This window comes from Zophobas morio, unplaced genomic scaffold, assembly GCF_036711695.1.
Source record: "Zophobas morio isolate AGI-343-1 ecotype UQ-CSIRO unplaced genomic scaffold, CSIRO_AGI_Zmor_V1 ptg000002l, whole genome shotgun sequence".
Lineage (NCBI taxonomy): Eukaryota > Metazoa > Arthropoda > Insecta > Coleoptera > Tenebrionidae > Zophobas > Zophobas morio.
The window spans coordinates 2,248,462-2,273,312 of NW_026972107.1; the positions used below are offsets into that span (position 1 = coordinate 2,248,462).

The following is a 24,851-nucleotide window of genomic DNA, read 5'->3' on the forward strand; positions in this document are numbered from 1 at the left end:
AATGCGCCAATTAATTAAACTATTGTTCTTTCATGTTTCGGGGCGACGCGGAGACATTATAAATAATGCCGATGTATGGGACCACCTGTTGCCGATTTCGCATTAGCCGCGTTCGAGGGAACTTATTGTGACATGTGCACAGGTGTATGTTAATACGGCGCGTCTGGGAAGTATATGGCGGGGCTTTGTCTCGCAACGGACTGTAGTCGACGGAAAACGGCGGTTTAATGGTGCCGGGGGCGGTTTGGCGGCGCGACGGTTTCCATCGGTTTTGTAAAATTTAATGAAGAAAGTCTGCATCTGGCATAAAATGATCCACTTTTGATGAGAAACATCGTAATGTTGAATTTAAAAAAACACACAAAAACTTTGAATCCGATCCTACGTATTATTCTATTTAAAAAACAATGACCAGCGTTGGCGATTTGCCATCATCAGGTTGCAGTATAACAAATTCTGATGTTGACAAATCGACGAAACGAGTCACTGTTTTCAAAGTAAAGTAAGAAAATTGGATTCTGGTATCTTGTTTTTGTCTAATTCTTCTTTCGGCGACCATTACAAATCTAGTCGTTTTATACGTCCCCAATTACGTCAGTAATCATAATCAATCAATCCTTTATTGGTGTTAAGAAACTTACAAATACGCCGAAGATGATCCTCAAAACTAAGTATAAAAAAAAAATCATTAAGTTTTGAGTTATTTTTTAAATAAGGGGTGTCCGGTTAATATACGTTCAAATTAAATACCTATTCATTTTTAATTAATGTACTACAAAGGATTCAGCAACAAAATTCTATTATAATAGAGCATTCACTATAAAATAATTATCACTGTTCCAACTTTTTCGAAAAATTGTAAAATTTGATTATGCGAATTCCAAATGAGTTTTCCCTCAGCAAAAATTTTGGAGATGACGTCATTCCATTGGTGGTGGGGACGATTAGCCAAAATTTAGTTAACATTTAACCATCTACATGATATTCCTAATATACATACAAAATTTGACAACAATCGGTCTAGTAGTTGCGGAGATTACTTACTAAAAGTGGATACAGACACCAGACAGACAGAAGACTACTTTTTACGTACTCTAGAGGTAATGACACGTCGAGAAAATATGAAAGTGCCAATAGAGAGGAAAAAAATTGAGGAGCTAGAAAAAAATGTAGGAAAAACAACAAATTTGACAGCAGAAACTAAATAGAACATTAAATAATTAATTTCACATAGTGGAAATTGGAATATGTATTAAAATACGAAGGAATAGAAAAATTCGAGACGGGTGGAATTTATGTAAGAATAAAAGAACTAAAAGAATTAAAAAACTAAGCCGCCAATTATGGAAAAAAAACGAGTGCAAAAACAAATATGAAAAAAAGGAAAAAAGAAAAATTGGATTTTATGAAATAAAAGTTTTTTTAATTTTATAAAATAAAATACCCTTGTACTTGTGGTGTGTGAATCCATGTCGAATTTTCTCCTTTGACATCCAGAATTTTAGAAAAAATTTAAAACTGAATAGAATAATTGCAATATAACTTTCTTTACCCCCTCTACATTTTTTCAGAGGGCATGGGATGTGCCAAAATCAATCTTATCTTGGCAAGTACAAACCCCGCCCACCCGCCCTCTATTTTCTCAAAGAGTATAGCATTTGCCAAAATCAGTCTTATCTGAGCAAGTACTAATCCCGCCCACCCGCCCTTATTTTCTGAGAGAATATGTGATTTGCCAAAATAAGACTTATCTTAGCAAATACTAGTAAGTACTACCCTCTGAGGAAATATGAGGAAAATAAGGGGGGGGTGGGCGGGGCTAGACTTGGTAAGATAAGACTGATTTTGGCAGATGACATATCCTCTAAGAAAAGACAGGGTGGGTGGGTGGGGCTAGTACCTGGTTAGATAAGACTGATTTTGGCAAATGACATATCCTCTAAGAAAAGAGAGGGTGGGTGGGTGGGGCTAGTACCTGGTAAGATAAGACTGATTTTGGCAGATGACATATCCTCTAAGAAAAGAGAGGGTGGGTGGGTGGGGCTAGTACCTGGTAAGATAAGACTGATTTTGGCAGATGACATATCCTCTAAGAAAAGAGGGGGTGGGTGGGTGGGGCTAGTACCTGGTAAGATAAGACTGATTTTGGCAGATGACATATCCTCTAAGAAAAGAGAGGGTGGGTGGGTGGGGCTAGTACCTGGTAAGATAAGACTGATTTTGGCAGATGACATATCCTCTAAGAAAAGAGAGGGTGGGTGGGTGGGGCTAGTACCTGGTAAGATAAGACTGATTTTGGCAGATGACATATCCTCTAAGAAAAGAGGGGGTGGGTGGGTGGGGCTAGTACCTGGTAAGATAAGACTGATTTTGGCAGATGACATATCCTCTAAGAAAAGAGAGGGTGGGTGGGTGGGGCTAGTACCTGGTAAGATAAGACTGATTTTGGCAGATGACATATCCTCTTAGAAAAGAGAGGGTGAGTGGGTGGGGCTAGTACTTATTAAGATAAGACTGATTTTGGCAAATGACATATCCTCTAAGAAAAGAGAGGGTGGGTGGGTGGGGCTAGTACCTAGTAAGATAAGAATGATTTTGCCTCTATTAATCTTGCAAAACTTGTGAAATTTAAAGGTGTTAAATCGCAAATTTCCATAGTAACGTAAGTTTTTACTTGTGATTTATCATTGCATTCGTATTTTTAGATTTGGTTATACAGGTGGCTCAAAAAAATTAATGAATGTGTCAATTTATTTTATTGATTAAATCACTCCAATTTCCCAGAAAATTTTGGGAATTCAATACTGTTATTTTTAGTATTACAGTGCACCAATCCAAGTTGTCCTCGCAAAAATGTTAATGACGTCATCAGAAAATTCTGTAAAGTAAAAATTCAACTCAAAAATGCTGGATATATTTGACTGTAGGTGCGACCAATTTTTCTATTTGGACCTATGTCATGTTTTCAAAATACTTAATTTTTTATTAAACATACTCAAACATTTTTGAGAAGTTGAACATTTTCCAAAATTTTAACAAGAAAAGTGAAACTGGAAATGTGAAAAACGGGAAGATACCCAACAAGAAAATGCTAAGAAATTGGTTTTAAATTGTCAACAGTCACGAAATATTGTAATTTAATGCATTTCACTGTGTTATCGCTAGTTTTCAGGTTAATTTTTAAATTTCTGAACAAAAAATAACAATGCTTGTAGAAGGCCTAATGACTACTCTTAATATTGTTTAGTCTTATCATAGCAAGTACTAGCCCCGCCCACCCACCCTGTATTTTCTTAGAAAGTATGTCGTCTGCCAAAATCAGTCTTATCTTAGTCAGTACTAACAAAAAATGAAACACTGAAAGTTGCAATCGAAAAATGGAAGGAATGAAAAACTGAAAAATTAAAAATTGAGAACTCGTGTAATTGTTATCAATATAAAACCCCACTTCCGCTCTTCAGAGCCAATAAGAATGAATGATCAAAACGGAGTAGGGGTGGGTGGGTGGGGCCACTTTTCACTTTGTTTTAAAACTTAGATTATACAAATTGTCACAATAAGTCAATGAAATAGAGAAAAGAGGTGGGCGGGGCTAAATTTAGTTTTTTTCTGAAGAGTCTTACAAGCAAGCAGTAGTCCTGCCCACCTACCCCCTCTTCATTTCAATGACTACTCTTAATATTGTTCAGTTTTCTCTTAGCAAGTACTAGCCCCGCCCACCCGCCCTCTATTTTGTTAGAAAGTATGTGATTTGCCAAAATTAGTCTTATCTTAGCAAATACTACTAGGTCAGTTATTCACGATGTTTAATATTTTCAAAATTATTATCAAATAAGTTAAGAATAAATTTCAGACATACTTAAAATTCTTGGTATATTACAAACCTGCAAATCCACAGTATATTCTTCTCAAAATATTTCCACTCTAGTGCCTACTCTTAGGATTTTTTTCGAGAATAGCCCGTTTCTGTTAAAATGTGATGCTGTGGAAAATAGCTGATTCTGTAGTATTTCAGTGGATGTTGTATGATTCTAAAATAAACTGTTTATTTGATAATTGGCATAATTGTACAACGAACTCCCCAATTTTGTATTCGGTATATGGGCAAAAAAAAATTTGTTTGTCTGAATTGGTAGTGGAGATTGTACCTCAGGAAACAGATAATCTTCCTGTGAGTTGAGTTGACCTGATCCGTCCTGAGCTGATCTGTCTCTTGATTTAACTAATCTGACTTTACGGAATCTCTCCTGACCTGATCCATCCTGACCTGATCTGTTCCTATCTTATCTGTCCTGGCCCTGTCTTGACCTGAACAGTTCTTTTTGCCTAACCTGTTCTACCTTGACCTGATCTGTCTTGGCCCGATCTGACTTGAGCTGTCTTCATCAGACCTGATGTATCCTAACTGATCTGTCTTGACCCGATCTGTCTAGCCCAGTCTGTCGAGGCCCGATCAGTCCCGTCACTATCTGTTCTGACCAAATCTGCCCTGGCCCGTTCTACCTTGCCCTTATCTTCCCTAACATAATCTGCCCTGACCCAATCTATTTTGACCTGATCTACCCTGACATGTTTTGCCTTGACCCGATCTATCTTGACTTAATCTATTATGGGCCGATCTATCTTGACCTGATCTGCCTTCCCTTTCTTGCTTTGGCCTCATCTGCCCTGACCTAATCGATTTGGACTCAATCTGACTTTAGCTGCCCTAGCTAGACCTAATGTGTCCTTCCTTGATTCAATCTGTCCTGACCTGATTTTCCCTGACCTGAATCTATCCTGACTGTCTTAATTTCATCTGCCGCGAGCTGGTCTTTTATGACCTCATCTGTCATGACTGGATCTGTCTTGACCTGGCTTGACGTTACCTGATGTTAATGTATTTGACCAATAAAAGCCCTTCCTGGTATCCTGGGTCTCATTCCTGCTGCAGGAGTCCTTGCTCCCGCCAGCAGGAAGCCCATCGCGTCCGCAACCCGATACCCTTCGCTCGTGGGAGCCGACCCAGATGGTTGCCGAACAGGTGTCATCGGCATCTCCGCGTTCCACGCTCCGGTCCTCCCGCGTAACAAGTGTTCTCCGTCTCCACATTTGTATTTCATTCCTGAATTTTATTGCCCGCTTTATCGTATGCAGCAATATCAAATGACGCATACTAAAGCTCGCATTTGCATATCGCGTAAATTTAATGCCCGACGCCAAATGAAAATTTATTTGATTTTCGCCAGCGTCAATGTGGCAATAATTAACATTTTATTGGAGGAAAAGCACCGAATAACGCCGTAAATGGATTGTTAATAATTCATCGGTTTCTATCGATATCGGCGATTTTACCTGAAAACACATTTTGATTAAGCCTTTAATATTTCAGCGTTTTCGGGCGAATTAAAACGTTTCGAATTGAATGCGCCGGTCGCCGTTATCTAATCACTTGACACACGTTCCGCGAAGGCCAGCTCAAGATCAATCGATTATCAAGGTCCGTCTCCTAATTACTTAATCAAATTTTAATAAGGTCAGCGCGCACATATTTTTGCATATAAATCGGCGCTGAAAAATGCACGGCCACTTTCGATGCAGCCTTGGGATGATGGAGCGGCTGTGATAAAGTCAAGGTGAACACAGAGATAAATCAGAAACGGTGCAGAATGCGCTAGAGATAAGAACAAACGGGCGAATTAACGACAGGAAACGTGGAACGGAGCGATTCGTCAGCGAACGGTTGACAAAACGCTCGACAGAAACAAAACGAGACGACACAGACTCAATTATTGTCGAAAGCACTCCGAAATCCGCGGAGGTTTTCTTTTTGCGTTATGATACGTCCTTTATGTTATGCAAAGCGATGCATTAACCTCTAACGGCAGTTGCGGGAAGCCCGAGCAAGCGAGCTTTTGTAGCGTCGATGCAATGCGGTTCCATTTCGGAACATTACTACCAAGTGTTCGATTTCATCGTGTTGTTGTACGTTCAAATTACGCCAATTAGCGATTGCCTCTTTGACGTTAATAGGCGGTAAGTTGCGGTTAATTGCGAGTTGCGGCGAGATGGATGTGGACGGACAAACGCACGGAAAACGGTGTTTAAAGGACAGCGGCGACGTGAGCATTCGTCAGGTCACTGAAATCAAATTTTCTTGAAACTCGACTTGAATTCCCGTACAAAGCTAGTTGCAGTATTTTTTCAGCCCGCTAGGTACAACAAATTTCCTTATTTTCCCCCTTTTCGAGAGACTTAATGCTTGTTTTTTCCGCTTTCCTATCAGTTCAGTCTACCAAAACGCGCTCCATTACTCATTACGTAGTCCCTTTTCACAGTTGCACCATTTAGAATGTCGCGGATCCTCCATTCAGACCGAAAATAATCCTTTGAAAAAGAAAACAACAAATCTTCGAGCTTCTATTCCCTCCCGACGTAACTGAATTTGTTTCAAAGTTTAGCTCGAGATTGCTGCTCGCTCAATAAAACAGATTCTGAGGGACTTTTATTTTTCTTTCGGCGATTACAGGAAATCTTATGATCTAGCATCTACTCTACATAAGTTCCACAGTCTGCGTTCTTGTAGCTCGTCGTTTACGGAAAATATGAAGCTTGACGGGCGCGCAGGGGTGGCGCCAGCCGGGGACACGATCTTCACAACGAATTAACTTTTACTTGAGTCGCGAATATCCCGCTTCCCGGACACCTCGCCGACGTTTACGCACTCGATTTGTCTATTATTAGCCCGTGTTTGTTCTTTCCCGAAACAAATTAGGCGAAGCGGATCGTTTACACCGCCCGATAACATCTTCCACATATTTCAGCGACTTTCCGTCCCCGATAAATCAGAGCGAGCACGAACGCGAACGAAAAATTACAATAATCGGGCTAATAAACAGCGGCGGCTCGTGGACGTTTCAAATGGGGGACACAGGTTGATTAATGAGTTAAATGTGAAAATATAAAACAGATTAATAGTCCAAATCAATTAAATGCCCGCTAAAATCATATCTGTCATTTATATTCCTTAAGAATAATTTTATTATTTTCGAACTTGCATTTGGTTGAAGAGTACATCCACATGTGGTGCAAAAAATGAATTCCTTCTTAAAAAAATTAAAATCTCCACAATTTAAAATTTTTAATAAACATAAAATTTATCTTGGGAATTGTGGAAGAAACGTCGCCAAAAATAAACGTGTTCGGGGGAAGGTCAAAAATTTCATACGAAAAATTGTCAAATTTTATTTTCGCAACTCTGACATAGTTCCAGGAATTTTAGGAAACAAAACAAAATCGAGAACAACTTCTGGCACCGACAACATAAAACTTTCTTTCGGTTATTTTCAAAGGTGCTGGAAAAAAGTCAAAAATTTCATATCAAGGGCTAAGTTGCCTAAAAATGCACCAAGTTATGGGATATAGAAGATCTCCACGAACTTAATTGAATAACTAAAACTGCTAAAATAACATTGATTTTGGCAAATGACACCCTCAAAGGAAAGACAGGGTGGGTGGGCGGGGCTACTACCTGCTAATATAAGGGCGATTTTGGCAAATGACTTACCCTCTAAGAAAATAACGGGCGGGTGGGCGGAGCTGCTACTTGCTAAGGTAAAACTGATTTTGGCAAACGATACCTTCTAAGAAAATAGAAGATACACCCTTTGCCATTTGCCAAAATCTTAGTAAGCACTAGCCCCACCCGCCCGCCCTCTATTTTCTTATAGGTCATTTTGTTTGAAAAAGGCAGTCTTATCTTAGTAAATACTATCTCCGCCCACCCGCCCTCAAGAAAATAAAGGACAGATGAGCAGGGTTAAGCCTTGCTAAGATACGAGTGATTTTGGCAAATGAAACAGCCTCTAAGAAAATAGAGGGCGGGTGGGCGGGGCTAGTATTTACTAAGAAGAAACTGACTTTCAAATGATATATCTTCCAAGAAAATAGAGGGCGGGTGGGCGGGGCTAATACTTGCTAAGATAAGATTCATTTTGGCAAATGATACAGTCTAAAAAAATAGAAAGGTGTATCATTTGCCAAAATAAGTCTTATCTTAGAACGTAGAACCCCGCCCACCCACCCACCCTCTCTTTGATTCGGGGGTATGTTATGCGCCAAAATCAGTATTAACTTATCAAGTACTAGCCCCGCCCACCCGCCTTCTGTTTTCTTATAGGTTATGTCATTTGAAAAAGTCACTCGTATCTTAGTAAAAACTAAGATGATGGTCTCGATCCAAAGTTTTCGAAGTATTCGGTTTCAAATTTAATTTTTTACAATATCCTAAGGATTGCCATATTTTATTTTGGCGATTCTGGAGAAATTCTAGAAATTTGGGGAAAAATAAAGCCGAAAACAACTTCTGGAGGTCGAAATTAACAAAAAAATCTTGTTTTGTAGTTTTTATGTTCGAAATATGTTTTTGGTTTCATATTCAAATTCTTCAAGATACTAAAAATTGCCAAATTTAATTTTGGCGAGTCTGATATAGTTCCAGGAATTTTAGGAAAAAAACAAAGTTGAGAACAACTTCTGGCGATTGAAATCAACATAAAACTTTCTTTTGGTTATTTTCAATAGTGCTCGAAAAAAACAAAAATTTCATACATGGAGCTATCAAAAATTAATATTTTTGCGAAGTTGTCTAAAAATGCACCAAGTTTTGGGATATAGAAGATCTCCACGAACTTAATTGAAAAACTAAACCTGTTAAAATTAGACTGATTTTGGCACATGACATACCCTCTAAGGAAAGAGAGGGTGGGTGGGCGGGGCTAATACTTGCTCAGACAAGAGTGATTTTGGCAAGTGACATTCCTTTTAAGAAAATAACGGGTGGGTGGGCGGGGCTACTACTTGCTTAGGCAAGACTGGTTTTGGCAAATGATACCTTGTAAGATAATAGAAGATTCACCTTTTGCCATTTACCAAAATCGTAGTAAGCACTAGCTCCATCCACCCGCCCTCTCTTTTCTTCGAAGGTGTTATTCGCCAAAATCAGTATTACATTAACAAGTACTAGCCCCGCCCACCCGCCCTCTGTTGTCTTATAGGTTATGTCATTTGGAAAAAGTCAGTAGTATCTTAGTAAATACTAGCTCCGCCTACACGTCCTCAAGGAAATAAAGGACAGGTGAACAGAATTAGTACTACCTGCTAAGATACGACTGATTTTGGCAAATGAAACATTTTCTAAGAAAATAGAGGGCGGGTGGGCGGGGCTAGTGTTTAGTAAGATGAGACTGACTTTTGCAAATGATATATCCTTCGAGAAAATAGAGGGCGGGTGGGCGGGGCTAGTACTTGCTAATATAAGATTCGCCAAAATCAGTGTTATCTTAGTAAGTACTAGCCCCGCCCACCCACCCTGTCTTTTCTTCGAGAGTATATTATGTGCCAAGATCAGTATTACCTTAACAAGTACTAGCAAAAAACGTGTTTGGTGATTTTATAACGTGTTCGGGGAAAGGTCAAAAATCTCGTACGATAGGTACCGAAAAAAACATCGTTTTTGAAGTATTGGATTTCATATTTTATTCTGGTGATGCTGGAAAAATTTCAGAAATTTGGGGAAAACTAAAGCCGAAAACAACTTCCGGAGGTCGCAATTTACAAAAAAATCTTGTTTGGTAGGTTTTATTTTTGAAATATGTTTTCGGTTTTATATTCAAATTCAAATTCTTCAAGATTCTAAAAGTTGCCAAATTTAATTTTGGCGAGTCTGACAGTTCCAGGAATTTTAGGAAAAAACAAAGTCGAGAACAACTTCTGACGATCGAAATCAACATAAAACTTTCTTTTGGTTATTTTCAAAGGTGTTCGAAAAAAATCAAAAATTTCATACATGGGGCTATCGAAAAATTAATATTTTTGCAAAGTTGTCTAAAAATGCACCAAGTTTTAGGATATAGAAGATCTGTACGAACTTAACTGAAAAACTAAAACTGCTAAATTAATAAGATTGATTTTGGCAAATGACATACCCTCTAAGGAAAGAGAGGGGGGGGTGGGCGGGGCTAGTACCTGCTAAGACAAGAGTGATTTTGGCAAGTGACATTCCTTCTAAGAAAATAACGGGTGGGTGGGCGGGGCTACTACTTGCTTAGGCAGGACTGGTTTTGGCAAATGATACCTTGTAAGAAAATAAAAGATACACCATTTGCCATTTATCAAAATCTTAGTAAACACTAGCCCCGCCCACCCGCCCTTTGTTTTCTTAGAGGGTATGTCATCAACCAAAGTCACGCTTATTTTAGCAAGTACTAGACCCGCCCACCCGCCCTCTGTTTTCTTATAGGTTATGGCATTTGAAAAAGTCAGTCGTATCTTAGTAAAAATTAAGATGATGGTCTCGGACCGAAGTTTTCGAAATATTCGGTTTCAAATTTAAATTTTTACAATATTCTAAGGATTGTAATTTTTTTTGTGATTTTGGAAAAATTCCAGAAATTTTGGGAAAAATAAAGCCGAAAGCAACTTCTAGAGGTCGAAATCAACAAAAAACTTGTTTGATAAGTTTATATTTTCGAAACAGAGCTGTTCAGTACTTCAAGTAAAAGTACTTGAAGTAATACTTCAAGTACTTTAAGTACTTCAAGTACTTTACTTGAAGTACTTTTATATTTAGGTACTTGGTACTTGGTACTTGGAGTATTTCTAAAATGTACTTGAGTTTAGTACTTGATTTTGCCAAGTACTTTACTCCAAGTACTTCACTCCGTATTTTAAATACTCTTGAATTACTTGAAGTATGAAAGTGGAAATTTCAAATACTTTAGTTTCTATTTTACGAAGTTTTCACATCTCAAAATAGGGTCTGTTAAATACTTGCAGATATTAATTCAATTATTTGATTAGATGTATTTTTATAGTAAAATCGTGTTTGTGTCCTGGGAGGTTATATTTTGATCTGTGATTGTGGATATCTTATCCACAATATGACGTACATTTCACTTGCATAATGCCGTCATACATATGTCATTTGAGAGCGGATGACGACAGCAGAAGGGTCGGAGATCTGTGTAAAATTTTCAGCGATGTAAAGTTGTGAATATATGAATTCTGTCTTTTTTGTATTTTGGTCTGGAACTTAAGTTTGCGGGTAGTTTTTCAGTACCTTCCCGGTACCCCAAAGGGAATCGGGTTTGTTGACGTACCTGCTAAAGTGCAAGGTCGGATTTGAAAATATTTGAGAAATGATTCAGTACTCGTTCAAAAACATATTTATTCTTTCATTAGTTTCTTAACCCCGCCGTGTATTTGTCAGTAAGAAGACTGGTCAGGGCGGAAAACTCGGTAGGGGATTATCCCTTTTATTATAATAGCAATAGCTGATGGCAGGTACAGACTTTCATATTCACCTCTTCCTCGTAGAATTTAAACACAATTTTATGTTAAATATTTTGCAGTTTAATTTTCTTTATCATGTTAGACACTCGTTTTTTACCAAATTTTCTTTTTTTGTTTATACGTGGTTCAGCCATATAAACTTAGTTTGTTATTACTACTTATGTTTTCTCACATTACAGTTTCAAATAATCTGTTAAATTGTATGAATTATTTGAACACCAACAACTTTACGTATTACCAGTGAGTATAGAATAAATACATAGTCAGTGGTATTACATTGCATCGCTTATTACATAAACCCAATATTGTTCAAAATGAAATATGTTTTGTGAAACTCGGCTCGTAGTACCAATGTTTTTTGTAATCCAGTTGATACGACCATTATTGTATGGTTTTGATGAGTACCGAATTGTACTTTGATATTGCTCGAAGGACCTTTGTTTTGTTGTACGCGAAATAATAGATAGGGTTCGGTTTCGATGTTTAAATACAGGACGGTTACAGAAGTACTGAATTTACATTTGTATTTACAATATCAGGTAAAGATACCCAAAAGGGTCAGTGGCCGCTTCCGTAAATGGAACAAAATTCATATTCACATTATAAAAAAATACAAAGTTAATGAAATTCGCGATTAGTTAGTATAATTGCCTAGATAAATACACCCCTACGAAATATTTTAACAATAATAAATTTACTACATATTTACCTGAATTTTCGCAAAAGCCGTTGTTAGGCATTCCCTGAAGTCATTGTAGTTATCAGTTACTAATGTCATCTTCTATCAGTTTTAAGGTAAAAATAAAAAATAAGCCAATCGAAAATGTAAAGGAAAATTCTGAAAGTATTGTGGCATTAGAGGAACAAAATTTTGTATAAATGGACGGAACAGCATTACGAACCTTGTGCTTTGTCAGTGTAAAGTTACATACTTAGTTAGACAAAGATTGTAGTGATTAGTATTTACTATTTAGTCACTGTAGTATTTAGGTTAATTTAATAATTTTTAGAATACATAATATATTTAGAATACATAATTTTTAGTAAATACGTAAGTGGTAGACAGATATATTCAGGAATATGGGGCATTCATTCCAAGAAAATTCTCAGCATTTTTGGTAAACGCAAAAGTAAAAAACGACTAATTACTTTGATCACCTTGATATTTTTCAAGAGTTATAGTTTTCGCTGAAAATGGACTCTCGTTTTAGGCATTTTATTTTTTATTTAAAAAATTCATGTTTTTTTTGAAAATGCAACATAGTGTCTTAAACATTTTTATGTCACGAGCATGTATATGTATCGCACTGCTCTTAAAAATTTTTTCTGAAAAATTTCAGTTTCACAAATCCGGCCCTGTGCACTTTCACAATGGGTAATGATTAAGGGTGCTGTAAACTACACACAAACTTAAACACGGAACTAGTTCATAAAATTCATATATTTTTAACACAACTTTATTAAAAAATCAGAACGTTTTGGTGTTGAACCAAAATTCAAAATATTAAAAAAAGGCAACAGAAGCCTGAGAAAATACCATACAGCGCCGATGTTTTTGTTATAAATTAATAGTAAGCATACATAGACAACGCCGTCATGTATTTTATTTTAAATTTTAAATTAGAAATAGACGTTAATTTTGTCGAAGGCATTGTGTCAACAGAAAGATGTAAAAGTATTTCAAAAGAATATTGTTTATAAATAACATAGTATTAGTAATAAGTGAGCTACCATTCTGCATTTAAGTTGATGCTTATGCAATTTTTTATGTGGCGAAATATGTATTATTGTATACTTAAATTCTGAGTATTAAAAAATTCAGTTCTAAAATATATTAAGCTTTTTTAAAAAAACAGGAAAAGTTATCTAATTCTACAGTATTTCAAATAATTAGAAAGTACTTGAAGCATTTTCAGTACTTCAAGTATTTGTAAGTACTTGAAGTATACCTCCAGTACTTCAAGTACTCGTAAGTACTTGAAGTAATGTACTTGGCTTGTACTTCAAGTACATCTGAAAAGTACTTGATACTTGAAATACTCTTGCTGAAAGTAAGTACTTGGTACTTTACTTGAACACTATTTCAAGTAGTACTTTGTACTTGGTACTTCAAGTACTTTTTTTGAGTACTTTGAACAGCTCTGTTTCGAAATATGTTTTCGGTTTCATATTCAAATTTAAATTTATCAAGATTCTAAAAATTGCCAAATTTAATTTTGGCGACTCTAACATAGTTCCAAGAATTTTAGGAGAAAACAAATTTAAATTTCTACAATATTCAAAGGATTGCCTTTATTATTTTCGTGATTCTAGCAATATTCCACGAATTTCGGGAGAAACGACACCGAAAACAATTTCTGGAGGTCGAAATCAACAAAAAAAAAGTCTTTTCGTAACTTTTGAAAATGTTCGGGGAAGGTAAAAAATTTCATACGATGGGTACTAAAAAATTAAAATTTTGGCGAAATTGGTCAAAACATCACTGAAAATCTTGGGATATCGATCTCGAGGAGCTGAACTGGAAAACAGTCAGTGTATTAACAGTTCCGGATTAAAGTTTTCGAAATATGTTTACGGTGTCATATTCAAATTCTTACAGGATTTTCAAAATTGACAAATTTGATTTTGGTAACTCTGACATAATTCAGGAATTTTAGAAAAAATACAAAGTCGAGAACAACTTCTGGCGAACGAAATCAATATAAAACTTTCGTTTGGTTATTTTCAAAGGTGCTTGAAAAAAGTCAAAAATTTCATACATGGGGGTATAAAAAAATTAAGATTTTTGCGAATTTGTCGAAAAATGCACCAAGTCTTGGAATATAGAAGATCTCCATGAACTTAATTGAAAAACTAAACCTAAAATACGATTGATTTTGGCAAATGGCATACCCTCTAAGGAAGGGAGGGTGGGTGGTCGGGGCTAGTACCTGCTAAGACAAGAGTGATTTTGGCAAGTGACATACCCTCTAAGAAAACAACGGGTGGGTGGGCGGGCCTGCTACTTGCTTAGGCAAGACTGGTTTTGGCAAATGATACCTTGGAAGAAAATGGAAGATACACCTTTTGCCATTTACCACACTTTTAGTAAGTACTAGCCCCGCCCACCCACCCTCTCTTTACTTCGGGGGTATGTTATGCGCCAAAATCAGTCTTGCCTTAGCAAGTAGTAGCCCCGCCCACCCGCCCTTTTTTTTCTTAGAAGGTATGTCATCAACCAAAGTCACGCTTTTGTTAGCAAATACTAGCCCCGCCCACCCGCCCTTTGTTTTCTTAGAAGGTATGTCATCAATCAGTCACGTTTTTCTTAGCAAGTACTAGCCCCGCCCACCCGCCCTCTGTTTTCTTATAGGTTATATCATTTGAAAAAGTCAGTTTTATCGTAGTGAATACTAAGATGATGGTATCGGACCAAAGTTTTCGAAGTATTCGGTTTCAAATTTAAATTTTTACAATATTCTAAGGATTGCCGTATTTTATTTTGGCGATTCTGGAAAAATTCCGGAAATTTGGGGAAAAATAAAGTCGAAAACAACTTCTAGAGGTCGAAATTAATAAAAAAAAACTGTTTGATAAGTTTATAACGTGTTCGGGGATATGATATAGAATTTTCGAAATATTCTGTTTCAAATTCAAACTTTTACGATACTCTAAAAACTGCCAAATTTTATTTTGGGGATTCTGGCATAATTCTAGGAATTTTGGGAAAAAACGTAACCAGGAACAACTTCTGGTGGTTGAAATCTACATAAGATTGTCTTTTAATAGTTATCAAAGGTGTTCGAACAAAGTAAAAAGAAAAAGGCATCGAAAAATTAATATGTTGATGAAGCTGCTTGAAAATTCACAAAAAATTCTGGGAAATAGAAAATCTTGACGAACTTAATTAACTTAATAAAACAGCGACTTGATGGTCTTGGAGCCAAGTTTTCGGAATATTCTGTTTTGAATTCAAATTTGACAATATTCTATGGATTGTCATTTTTTATTTTTGCGATTCTGGCAATATTCCACGAATTTCGGGAGAAATGACACCGAAAACAATTTCTGGAGGTCGAAATCAACAAAAAATGTCTTTTCGTAAATTTTTAAAGTCTTCGGGGATATGGATCTCGACGGGCTAAATTGAAAAACATAACGTAGTGATGGTCCTAGACCAGATTTTTCAAAATATTCAATTTCAACTTAAATTCTTACAATATTTTAAAAATCGTCAGAGTTTATTTTGGTGATTTTGGCAAAATTCCAAGAATTTTGGAAGAAACAACGCCGAAAACAACTTCTGGATATTGAAATCAACAAAAGAATGCCTTTTGATAATTTTCGAATGTGTTTCGGAAAGGGTTAAAATTTTATACAGGTATTTTAAAAAATTGAGATTTTGTCGAAACTCGAAAAATTCTGGAAAATAGATCTCGACGAGCTGATTTGAAAAAGCGTCTTGATGGTCCTAGACCAACTTTTTCAAAATGTTCGGTTTCAAATTAAAATTTTTACAATGTTCTAAAAATAGCCATATTTAATAAGAATAATTTTATTATTTTTATATAAGGATCACCGTACATCCATAAAAATTTACCATACGTGTTATGTCTATTAACGTATCTATGAAAGTCTCTCGTTTTGCCACGAACACCTTTTAACTCCCATAATTGAATTACTGCTGGCGGTCAGTGGTTCAAATGTGACCCTATCCAGCCAAATACAGCAACTATATTCCATGGCAACGATGTAAACAAAACGTCTAAACGAGTCATGATTTGGTCTCCGCATTTGTCGAGACCAACAACATCTTTATATGTAAATTTTGCCATAAACTTCCGGATGATTTTTTAAGTATGTTTGTAGACGTTGCGCCCCTGGCACCATCCGCCCCTGCTAATAAAAGCGCTCCGTAATTCGTCGTCGCGCGCCTTTTAATAAATTCAATCCGATCGTTTTTTCGCTCACCGTTTTCCCGCATCGATTCCGTGAAAAATGGAACGTTACATGTTGTGAACGGCGGATTTCGACGAGATTCTGAATTATTTACAGACAATATAACAACAGATATTACGCGCTCGGCTCCGTAGTCGTGCTTGACATGAATGGGACTATGAAAAATAAACCGGCATTCAAGCGACGTACGTAAAATTATCCCGAGGATGTTCGCTTCCAATTTGGTGGCTTTGTGCTCTTAAATGTGGCACGACTGATTGCGCGGTTTTTGCCGCCGATTCGGCCCGGAGGTGGGCTTTTCGCCCGGACTCCGGATGCCGGCGATGGCAGGATAAATGGCCAGCGGATTGAATGCCAGATGGCCTTATTGCACATGCATGCCAAATATGCCGGCGATTGTGCAAGCGTGACGCGGTATTAATTTACTGGTTACGGGCGGGGGGCGGCATTCCGGCTTATCGGACGGGAGCGGTAGACGGGCGCCACAGTGAAACACAAAATCTTGCACTATTCCAAAATTTTTTGTTCGCATACTTTACAACTGCTTTCTTCCTTTTTACTTTCCGAGAGTAAACTGGACTTGGTTGAGTATAACGTAATAGACTTAGCCATTGTGATCCACTAATGCCTCTGCTGAAGGACTAGAAACTCGTTATAAACAATTCTTGGAAAGTTTAATGCGATAATTTAGACTGGAATGTCAAGATTGTTGCGCAGTGGTATTAGTCCGTATTAGTCTCTTTGCGAATGATTAAAAAATACTCCAGAAACGTCCCAAATCACCCAAAAATGTCTATAAAAGTCTCCGTATCTCCTCGCGTATTTCTTCTCCATTGCAGACTTCGCCCCATCCCGTCATGCTCAGTTTCGACTCAAAATCGCCCTCTTCTCGTCGCCAAAACCCATGCACGAACCAGGAAGCAAACAGACCTCGCGTAATGGCCTTTGTTCGAGCCAGACCTTCCGAAGCCCGTTCGGATCGGGCGTAACGACCGAAAATTCCATAAAGAAACTCTCCGCGAAGCTAATTGCTCTCGCGTCGTTATTTATTTTATTGCGTTGTTTACATAAATCGCTTTTTTCAATCATGTCCGGATTGTTGTTGAATGTTAAATTATGCAAACTAGCGAAGAACTCCCATCACCCACTCCTAATCGCGTTATTTACAAACGCGCTAACTCGTGTTTTTATTGCAGGATACTACCAGCCGGCGGGACCGTTAATTAGCGTTCCGCATGGTCACACCCAGCAGCCGCCGCCGCCGCCGCCCATTACCAAAAGTGCCCCGCTCTCGGAGACGTCGCCGACGGCGGCGTCGCCCATACACCAGCCGCCCCCGGCGCCCAGCTCCAACGGCGGCGACTCCTCGGACAGCGAGGTAAAATGGTTCCAATTTTCATTGAAAAACCGTTCACAATTTGTACGTTTACGCTGAAATATGGTTTTCGGGCGATAAGTGGTTTTAAATTTGCAGAGGCGGTTTTTGCGTTGTTTATTTCGGGATTTCGGTTTCGATGTTTCCGGTTTTTTATTAATAACGTCAATCAGTTCCGCCTGGGACTTTTATTCCGTTTACCGAACAGATAGAATCTCGAAGGTTGAATGATTTAGATGTTTTTTAGCTTGATGAACTTTGTTTCTGGGAAGATCTAGAGTGCATTAATCTTCGTGGATTTTCCGTAGCTCGGGGAAGTTCCCGGGCCGGGCTTCCCTCCCCGGTTTTTCAAAGCGATAAACCTGCCTCAAAGCAGCAAATACATGACTTTATGTTTCATGTTAAATGAGTTTAGTCTCTGGCGGCTGCTTTGTCAGCAATATACCCCAGTGATTAAAATGAAATACGCCGCTTTTGAATTGAAATTAGTCCGATCTGCGAGAGATTTATTTCCGCTTCAAGTTTTCGCTAAAAGCATTACATCATTAAATTTTGTACAACACCGCGTTGATGTGTTTTGAGCAGTTCTTTGTTCGCGGCGTTTTATTTTCAAGGGGTTGTCAAAAAAACGAGCAACAAGTCGAGAGTTAATTTTTATTATTGTTGAAATTAAAACTCAAAGAGACGCGCCGCCTCCGGGCCCTCGCTGAAAAAGAGCACTCCCTTTGTGAGCGAAACGAGCGCAATTATTAAATAAAGAAATCACTTCCAGGTGATCATCACCTCGGTGACGGCCGGCAAAGAGGCAGCGCCGCCGCCGCAGCAGCCCCCGAGTACTTACCGGTACTCGCAGTACCCCGCCACACCCCCCGGATACCCCTACGGCTATCCGCCCCACTACTACCCCACGCCGCCCCCGGCGCCGTCCTACGCTCATCATGATCTGTGTTATTCGACGAGCCCCTACTTACACCACAAGTACCCGCCGACCACCTACAGGAGGTTCCTGCCGAGCGCGACGCAGTATTACGCCCCCAACCCCCCCGACCTCTACGCCACGCCGCCCACGGGGCCCTCGCAGCAGAGCCAGCAGGTAAGAGACACTTCACTCACTGCTAACCCATATCTAGGAAAATGGGAGACCCACTTTTCATACTTCGGGGGTTATGAAACGTCGAAGAAGCCATTGACTAGCTGTATTATTTTTAATTAAGTGATTTTTAGGAAAATTATTATTATTATTAGCGCGCCTTATGACGTTTACTTCTTGATAGAGATAACTGCGATCCGATGATTGAGGTTCTTGTAGTAAATGGCGATAAAAGAGGATGACTTGTTGCAGCGAACAATTTAACTAATTTGATATTAAGTGGAAGAACGCCGTCCGACGAGTAATTTGTGACATTCGTCATTAATCACGGCTTCGTGGAAGCAGACGGATGAGTTGTTGTTGTCTGGAGGGTTGACTTCGTCAAAAAGAAAATTTGAGCAGAAAACGATTAGCGCGCTAGCGATAGTGACAGTGCGGGCGCCCTCTTCCGGGCGGATACGGAAACACCCACAAAATTGGCGCGAAATTTGACTTTTTCGACGAAACTTTGTATTAATAGACGATTTCGCGTCCGAGTTATTTCGGACTGGACATGAATGAAATGATAACTTTTGTCCTATCGCTGTTTGTGAATAAAGCTTATTTTTACGCGCGAGTCCCACACAACATCGAGCAGGTGCCAAAGAAGTTGATCTATGTAGCACGAGTAATAAGGAAATTAATTGTAGTCGCGAGCTGAAATTACGACGAGAAAGCGAGACTTTCCGCAAACTAGAGCATTTCTGTCTTATTAAATTTAAAATAGGAGCAAACGCCTGAGCTGCATTCGGTTTACTTTAAAAATTAATGTAGTAGGAGTGAATAATTCATGCCCGCTAGTTTGCACAAATATTTGGCAAACTTCTCGCTGCATATTTTCATCGAGAGGTCGGTTTTAAATAAAAACGTTCTTATCTTGAACGGTGATGTTTAGAGAAGAACCTAAAGGACGAGGTCGATATTGATCGGCGCGATGAATAAGATTGTAAATACGTCTTTACTAACTAATTCTTCGGAATTCTTGGAATGATGTAATGTTATTGGAATTGTGGCAGTGACAGAGTCGAGATGCGTAAAAATAGACTATATTAAGTTTTGCTGAAAAAACCCATACGTTGATAGATATCAGTGATAGATATCAATTCCATGCGCTGTACACAGATAAGGAGTTCACTTGCTGCAAAAACAAACAAGCGAAGTTTCGTTCGGATAAAAATAAACATTAAGAAAATCCCGCGACACCTTTATCCGTGTTCCCTATTCCAACCGGAAGACCACCTCTTCATCTCACCCCATATTGATTTTCTCCTAAACGAAAATTGAAAGCTCCATTTTTTGGCAGCAGCTGCGACCTCCCCTTCCGTCGATCAAGAAACAAGTTTTTCGAAATGTCTGTTAGAAACGCACAGCGATAAGAACTCACCCAGGACTACCCACAGCGCGCTATCACCGATACAATCTAGAGCTAGTGTGACGAATCCCAATCGGAATAAATTCTATTATTATGACTAACCCAGATAAAGATAACCGATGAGTACGCAGTTATGCACTTTTCCATTTTTTAGGTCGTGACAGCAACACCGGTATCCGCCAGCAGCAGTTCCTACCAGCCGCCCCCCAGCGGACCGCCGCCCGCCATCATGGAGCCCTACCCGCCGCCGCCGCCCCCCACGCTCGTGGAGACGTACCCGCCGCCCCCGCACTACTACCCCAGCTACGGTCACGCGCCGCCCCCCTCGTGCTACACGCACTCGCCGGCCTCCAGGACCCTACCCTACATAAGTAAGTACACCCACAAAGCCGCCACTCTCTTAATCTTGCGGTGGTTCCAGACGCAACATATCAGAGCTGTCCGTGTCCAATGCAGTCCTGTCCAAAAAACGTACTTACTGGGCCTCTTACTGGTGATAGTAAGAGGTCTAACATTTCGTCAATCGCAAAAGACTCCATGCCGCTGCCACCTGTTGCCTTAGCGCTGCCCCTCGAGCCGGCGAGCGCCACGGGCCCCCCGAGCCCCGCGCGCGGCTCGGCGGGCATGCCGCCGCCGCCGTCGCCGGCCGGCGCGACGTACCAGCCGCCGCCGCCCGCCCCCAAGCAAGAGGAGAGCGGCGAGTGCAACCCGGTGGAGAAGAAGCGCAAAGCGCGGGTGGGAAAAGCCATGGTGCGGAACAACATGCAGCAGAACACGATGCTGCTGATGTGCAACCCGGGACAGAGAGCCTTCCCCGGGGAGGTGAAGCGCGAGATCGAAAGCCCCAAGGAGAAGGAGCCCGAGGCGAAGAAGGAGGTGTGCTCGGACGACGAGGCCAAGGTGCAGAGCCCGGTGGAGGAAGTAGGGAAAGACGAGGAGCGGATAGAACCGGAGCTGAAGAAGGAAGACGTGTGTGAAGACAAGACAGAAGCGCCGACGGAGAAAGAAGAACTACCGCCGTGTATTAACACCGTGGCGGAAAACGTCAAAGTGAAGAACATGAAGCGGAAGCTGTCGATGTCGAAGGAAAAAAAAGAGGAGGAAGTAGCAACAAAAAAAGTGAAAGTGGAGAAGTACCCCAACGGGTCGTACAAAGACTTGATCAAGAAAGACACGACGAGCGTGCGGATCAACAACGGGAAGAGGAAACTCATCACGGAGAACGAGGAAGGCGTGGTGAGGAAGACGAAAGGGAAGGCGAAGAAGCAAGGCACGAAGAGGAAACTCAAAGAAGAGGAGACGACACCAAGCAAGCGGCTGAAGCAAACCAAGCCACTCGCCTCCAGCAATCAACAGAACTCCAAACAATATTCTAAAGAGAAGGACAAGAACAAGTCGGAGCCGGTGCTAAGCGAGAACAAGGAGCCTCAGAAGAAGAACAAGAAGCTTCCAGTCAATTCGAAGAACGGGAAAAAGTTGGCGCCCGCCATTCTGGACACTCTCATTGCCAAAAACAATATAGAAAGGACGATTGATAGTGTGATATGTGAAACGCGGACAAACGGAAGTGCTTTAAAGACAGGCGAGAAGTGCGCGAAATCGAAAGAGCCAGTTTTAAAAAAGAGTACAAATAAAAACGGACAAATTAAGAGTAAGACGGAGTGCAGAAAGACCGTGGTGACGAGGAGAAAGTCCAAGAGCAAAGAAGTACCTCAGGCTGTGACGAGGACGCCGAGACGGTCCCTGCATCTGCCGAGGTGGTCCAACGGCTGGACGTGGGAGGGCGAGCCCTACGAAACAAAAGTATTCTTAAACGTAAGCAAACTAATACTTGTGTAACCTCCTCGGAACGATGTTTTTAATTTTAGAGCGACGAAACCACCGTCGTTCGAAGATGTTACCCGGCGATGAGGCACGAAGAAGGCGACATCATCGAAGTGCGAGACTGCGTCCTCTTGAAGGCGGGACCTCGAAAGAACGATCTTCCCTTCGTCGCGAAAATCGCTTACTTGTGGGAGAACCCCGAAGACGGTTCGTCTCTTAACCATGACAAAACATTCGTTACAATGTCGTTTCCAGGCGAAATGATGATGTCGCTCCTTTGGTATTACCGACCTGAACACACCGAGCAGGGACGTACGCCTGCGGACCAACCCGACGAGGTCTTTGCGTCGCGGCACAAGGATTCGAACAGCGTCGCGTGTATCGATGACAAGTGCTACGTACTTACTTTCCACGAGTATTGCAGGTTTGTGGCGTTCGAGTAGAGTGACAATGAGAGTGACGTCACTGTTATTGTTGTTCTACTGGAGTGTGCGTACTGATTGATTGGTTGTGTTAGGTACCGCAAGGACTTGCGGCGGCTGGAAGAGGGGATCGAGGAGACCCTGCCCTGCATCCCGATTCCGGAGCCGTACCCCCGATGTAACCGCCAGCCGCCTTCCCCCCTTCAGGTGTCGTCTGACATGGTCTTCTTTTGCCGGCGAGTGTACGACTTTCGGCAAAAAAGGATAGTGAAGAATCCGAGTTAATTTTCTAACTCAACTCTCCAATGTTTAAGTTTTTATGTTATTTTGTTACTCGTTGGTTATTGAAATTTTATGTAATTTTTTAGAGTTGCGCTATTACGTTCAATTTTTGTTTGAGTCAAATCAAAATCTTACGCTAAGTTTTGAATATTCCACGAGATTTTATATATGATAAGAGTACAGTGAGGGATTTTTTAGAAACTGTGCTTTGGTCTTTCACAAGTAAAATGAAAAAAAAAATAAGACATCTAAATTTGATACGTATACATATTGTTGCATAAGAAGAAAAGGGAACATTTGTATTATAAAGAATTAGTTATCAATACTGTTGTATAGAAAATAGAGATGATTATATTATATATTTAACACAAAAGAATCATATTTATAATTAGTATTAGTCATCGCTGGTGTAAAAGGTGTGTGCTTTTATAGATCGTAGATGTGTTTCGTCAATGTCGTCTCTTCAACTATTTTGTAATTGTTTAGCTCTCGCATAAGTAGAAGTCAGTCAGCAGTTACTTTGATAATTTACGCTGAGAAGAGTACAATGATAGTCATTTCAGGGTTTGTGCCAGGCGATTTTTTTGACATCCGACAAACCGTTACTTTTGTTTTAGTACACGTTGTATAAATCATTCGTACTTCTCTCGCAAAGATAACACAAAAAGTCGCGTATGTAGTCGCAGAATATTTTCTTATTGTTATGTATTTTTAGTAGACACCAATATAGTACCTACTTATTTTTTTCTAGTTTAATTACTCCTACTTTAATTTATGAGTAATATATTTTCTAAGCTCTTAGAGCCCTAAAACGATTAATTTTAAATTGTAGCCAAAGTTAACGTTATTATTTTATGATTATTATTTATTGTGTTTAATTAAAATATTTGTATTGGTATTTTTTACATTTTATTATTGCCCCATCCATTTTTTACGTTTTATATGTCGACATTTATTGTATCTTCGCCTTTTTAGGTGCCTTCTCCAATACCTCCACTATCCACTCGGCTTTTTATCATTTGTATTGTTTCTTTATTCCATGTTCACCCATTTCAGAATAAATGTGTGAAGAAAATGTTTGTTATTTAAATGCCACCACTTCACGCGAAAAACTAAGGTGTCGCACGCTTCAACTTTTTTTCATTCCCCAAATCGAATTCGTCGATAATTTACCGGAAAATTCCATCCCCAGGTCCCTACCAAATTTGTTCAGTGTTAAATATGTGGACATTATTTTTGGCGTACAGTGTAATATTGGTGGACCACTTTTTTGTGTATTGTATAATAAAAACTTCGTTAGAAGAGAAAGCTTACTGGAAAACAACCAAATAACGAAGAGGTACCTTAATTGTGGAGAAAACTATTCATTGCGTAATTATGTTGAAATAAAATAAGCCTGTTGTAATTTCAAGAATAATAATTGGCTAATTTGATGTAATGTCGAGAAAAGCGGTCTATTTATTTCTAGATCGATTAATTTTGTTTTAATTAATTGCATAATTTTGATATTGGTTGCATAATTGTTGCAATTAATTAGTGGATTTTAATAATTTCCACATGTCGCATCTGATGGACCTAATGAATGTTAATTGTTATTAATTTTGTTTGAAAAATCTGTGAACTGTGACAGCAATAAATTATGAATCGTTAATCCATTAAGTAGGTGCTTTCAGCCATTAAATATCAAACTGGTACCACATCTTCATTTTCGTTCTAAAATTTGTTTCTCATTCCTCTCTAATTTAGTTTGTTGAGTCTTAAAACTGTTCGTGTTTTCCTAAATATGTTTTGATAAGCTTTATCATCACTAAAATTTCAATTCTTTACAAGAAAGTAACAATAATAGTGTGTGAAAAAAGTATTGTTTACCACACACTGTTGGTTTGTTGGTTAGGAAAATTCTTGGAATCGCTTTGTGGAGATGGAATCTGAGCATCAACGACACGTGCGGGTCAAACGTTCACCATTAACTTTGAAAAGTAGTCGGGATGTACTTTTGGTGACCCAGTTTCGGCAAAAGTCACCATCAGACGTCTCAAAGGTGTACCGTCCCAGTATTTACCCAGCGTCGCCTTGTGTTGTCGAAAAAACAAACCTTTTGAAAATCCACCGACGTCTATAACTCATTCTCGTAAACTGTAGTAATCAGGGTTTGATAATGTGTAGATAAAACATAAT

At 39.3% G+C, this 24,851-nt stretch overlaps 1 protein-coding gene across 4 annotated transcripts in view; it reads left to right on the plus strand.

Moving 5' to 3' along the window:
• Positions 1-23,571, plus strand: part of LOC135124013 (titin) — a 210,060-nt gene extending 186,489 nt beyond the window's left edge. For 3 of the 4 annotated variants that reach the window (XM_064048878.1, XM_064048885.1, XM_064048897.1), the window contains 6 exons: positions 17,466-17,647; positions 18,417-18,737; positions 20,300-20,516; positions 20,567-21,960; positions 22,014-22,393; positions 22,487-23,571. In XM_064048878.1, coding sequence (XP_063904948.1) covers positions 17,466-17,647; positions 18,417-18,737; positions 20,300-20,516; positions 20,567-21,960; positions 22,014-22,393; positions 22,487-22,676 — 2,684 coding nt within the window. In that variant the 3' untranslated portion in view covers positions 22,677-23,571. The remainder of the gene's footprint in view (positions 1-17,465; positions 17,648-18,416; positions 18,738-20,299; positions 20,517-20,566; positions 21,961-22,013; positions 22,394-22,486) is intronic. The other variant, XM_064048890.1, reaches the window with a different exon arrangement.
• The last annotated feature ends 1,280 nt before the right edge of the window (positions 23,572-24,851 follow it).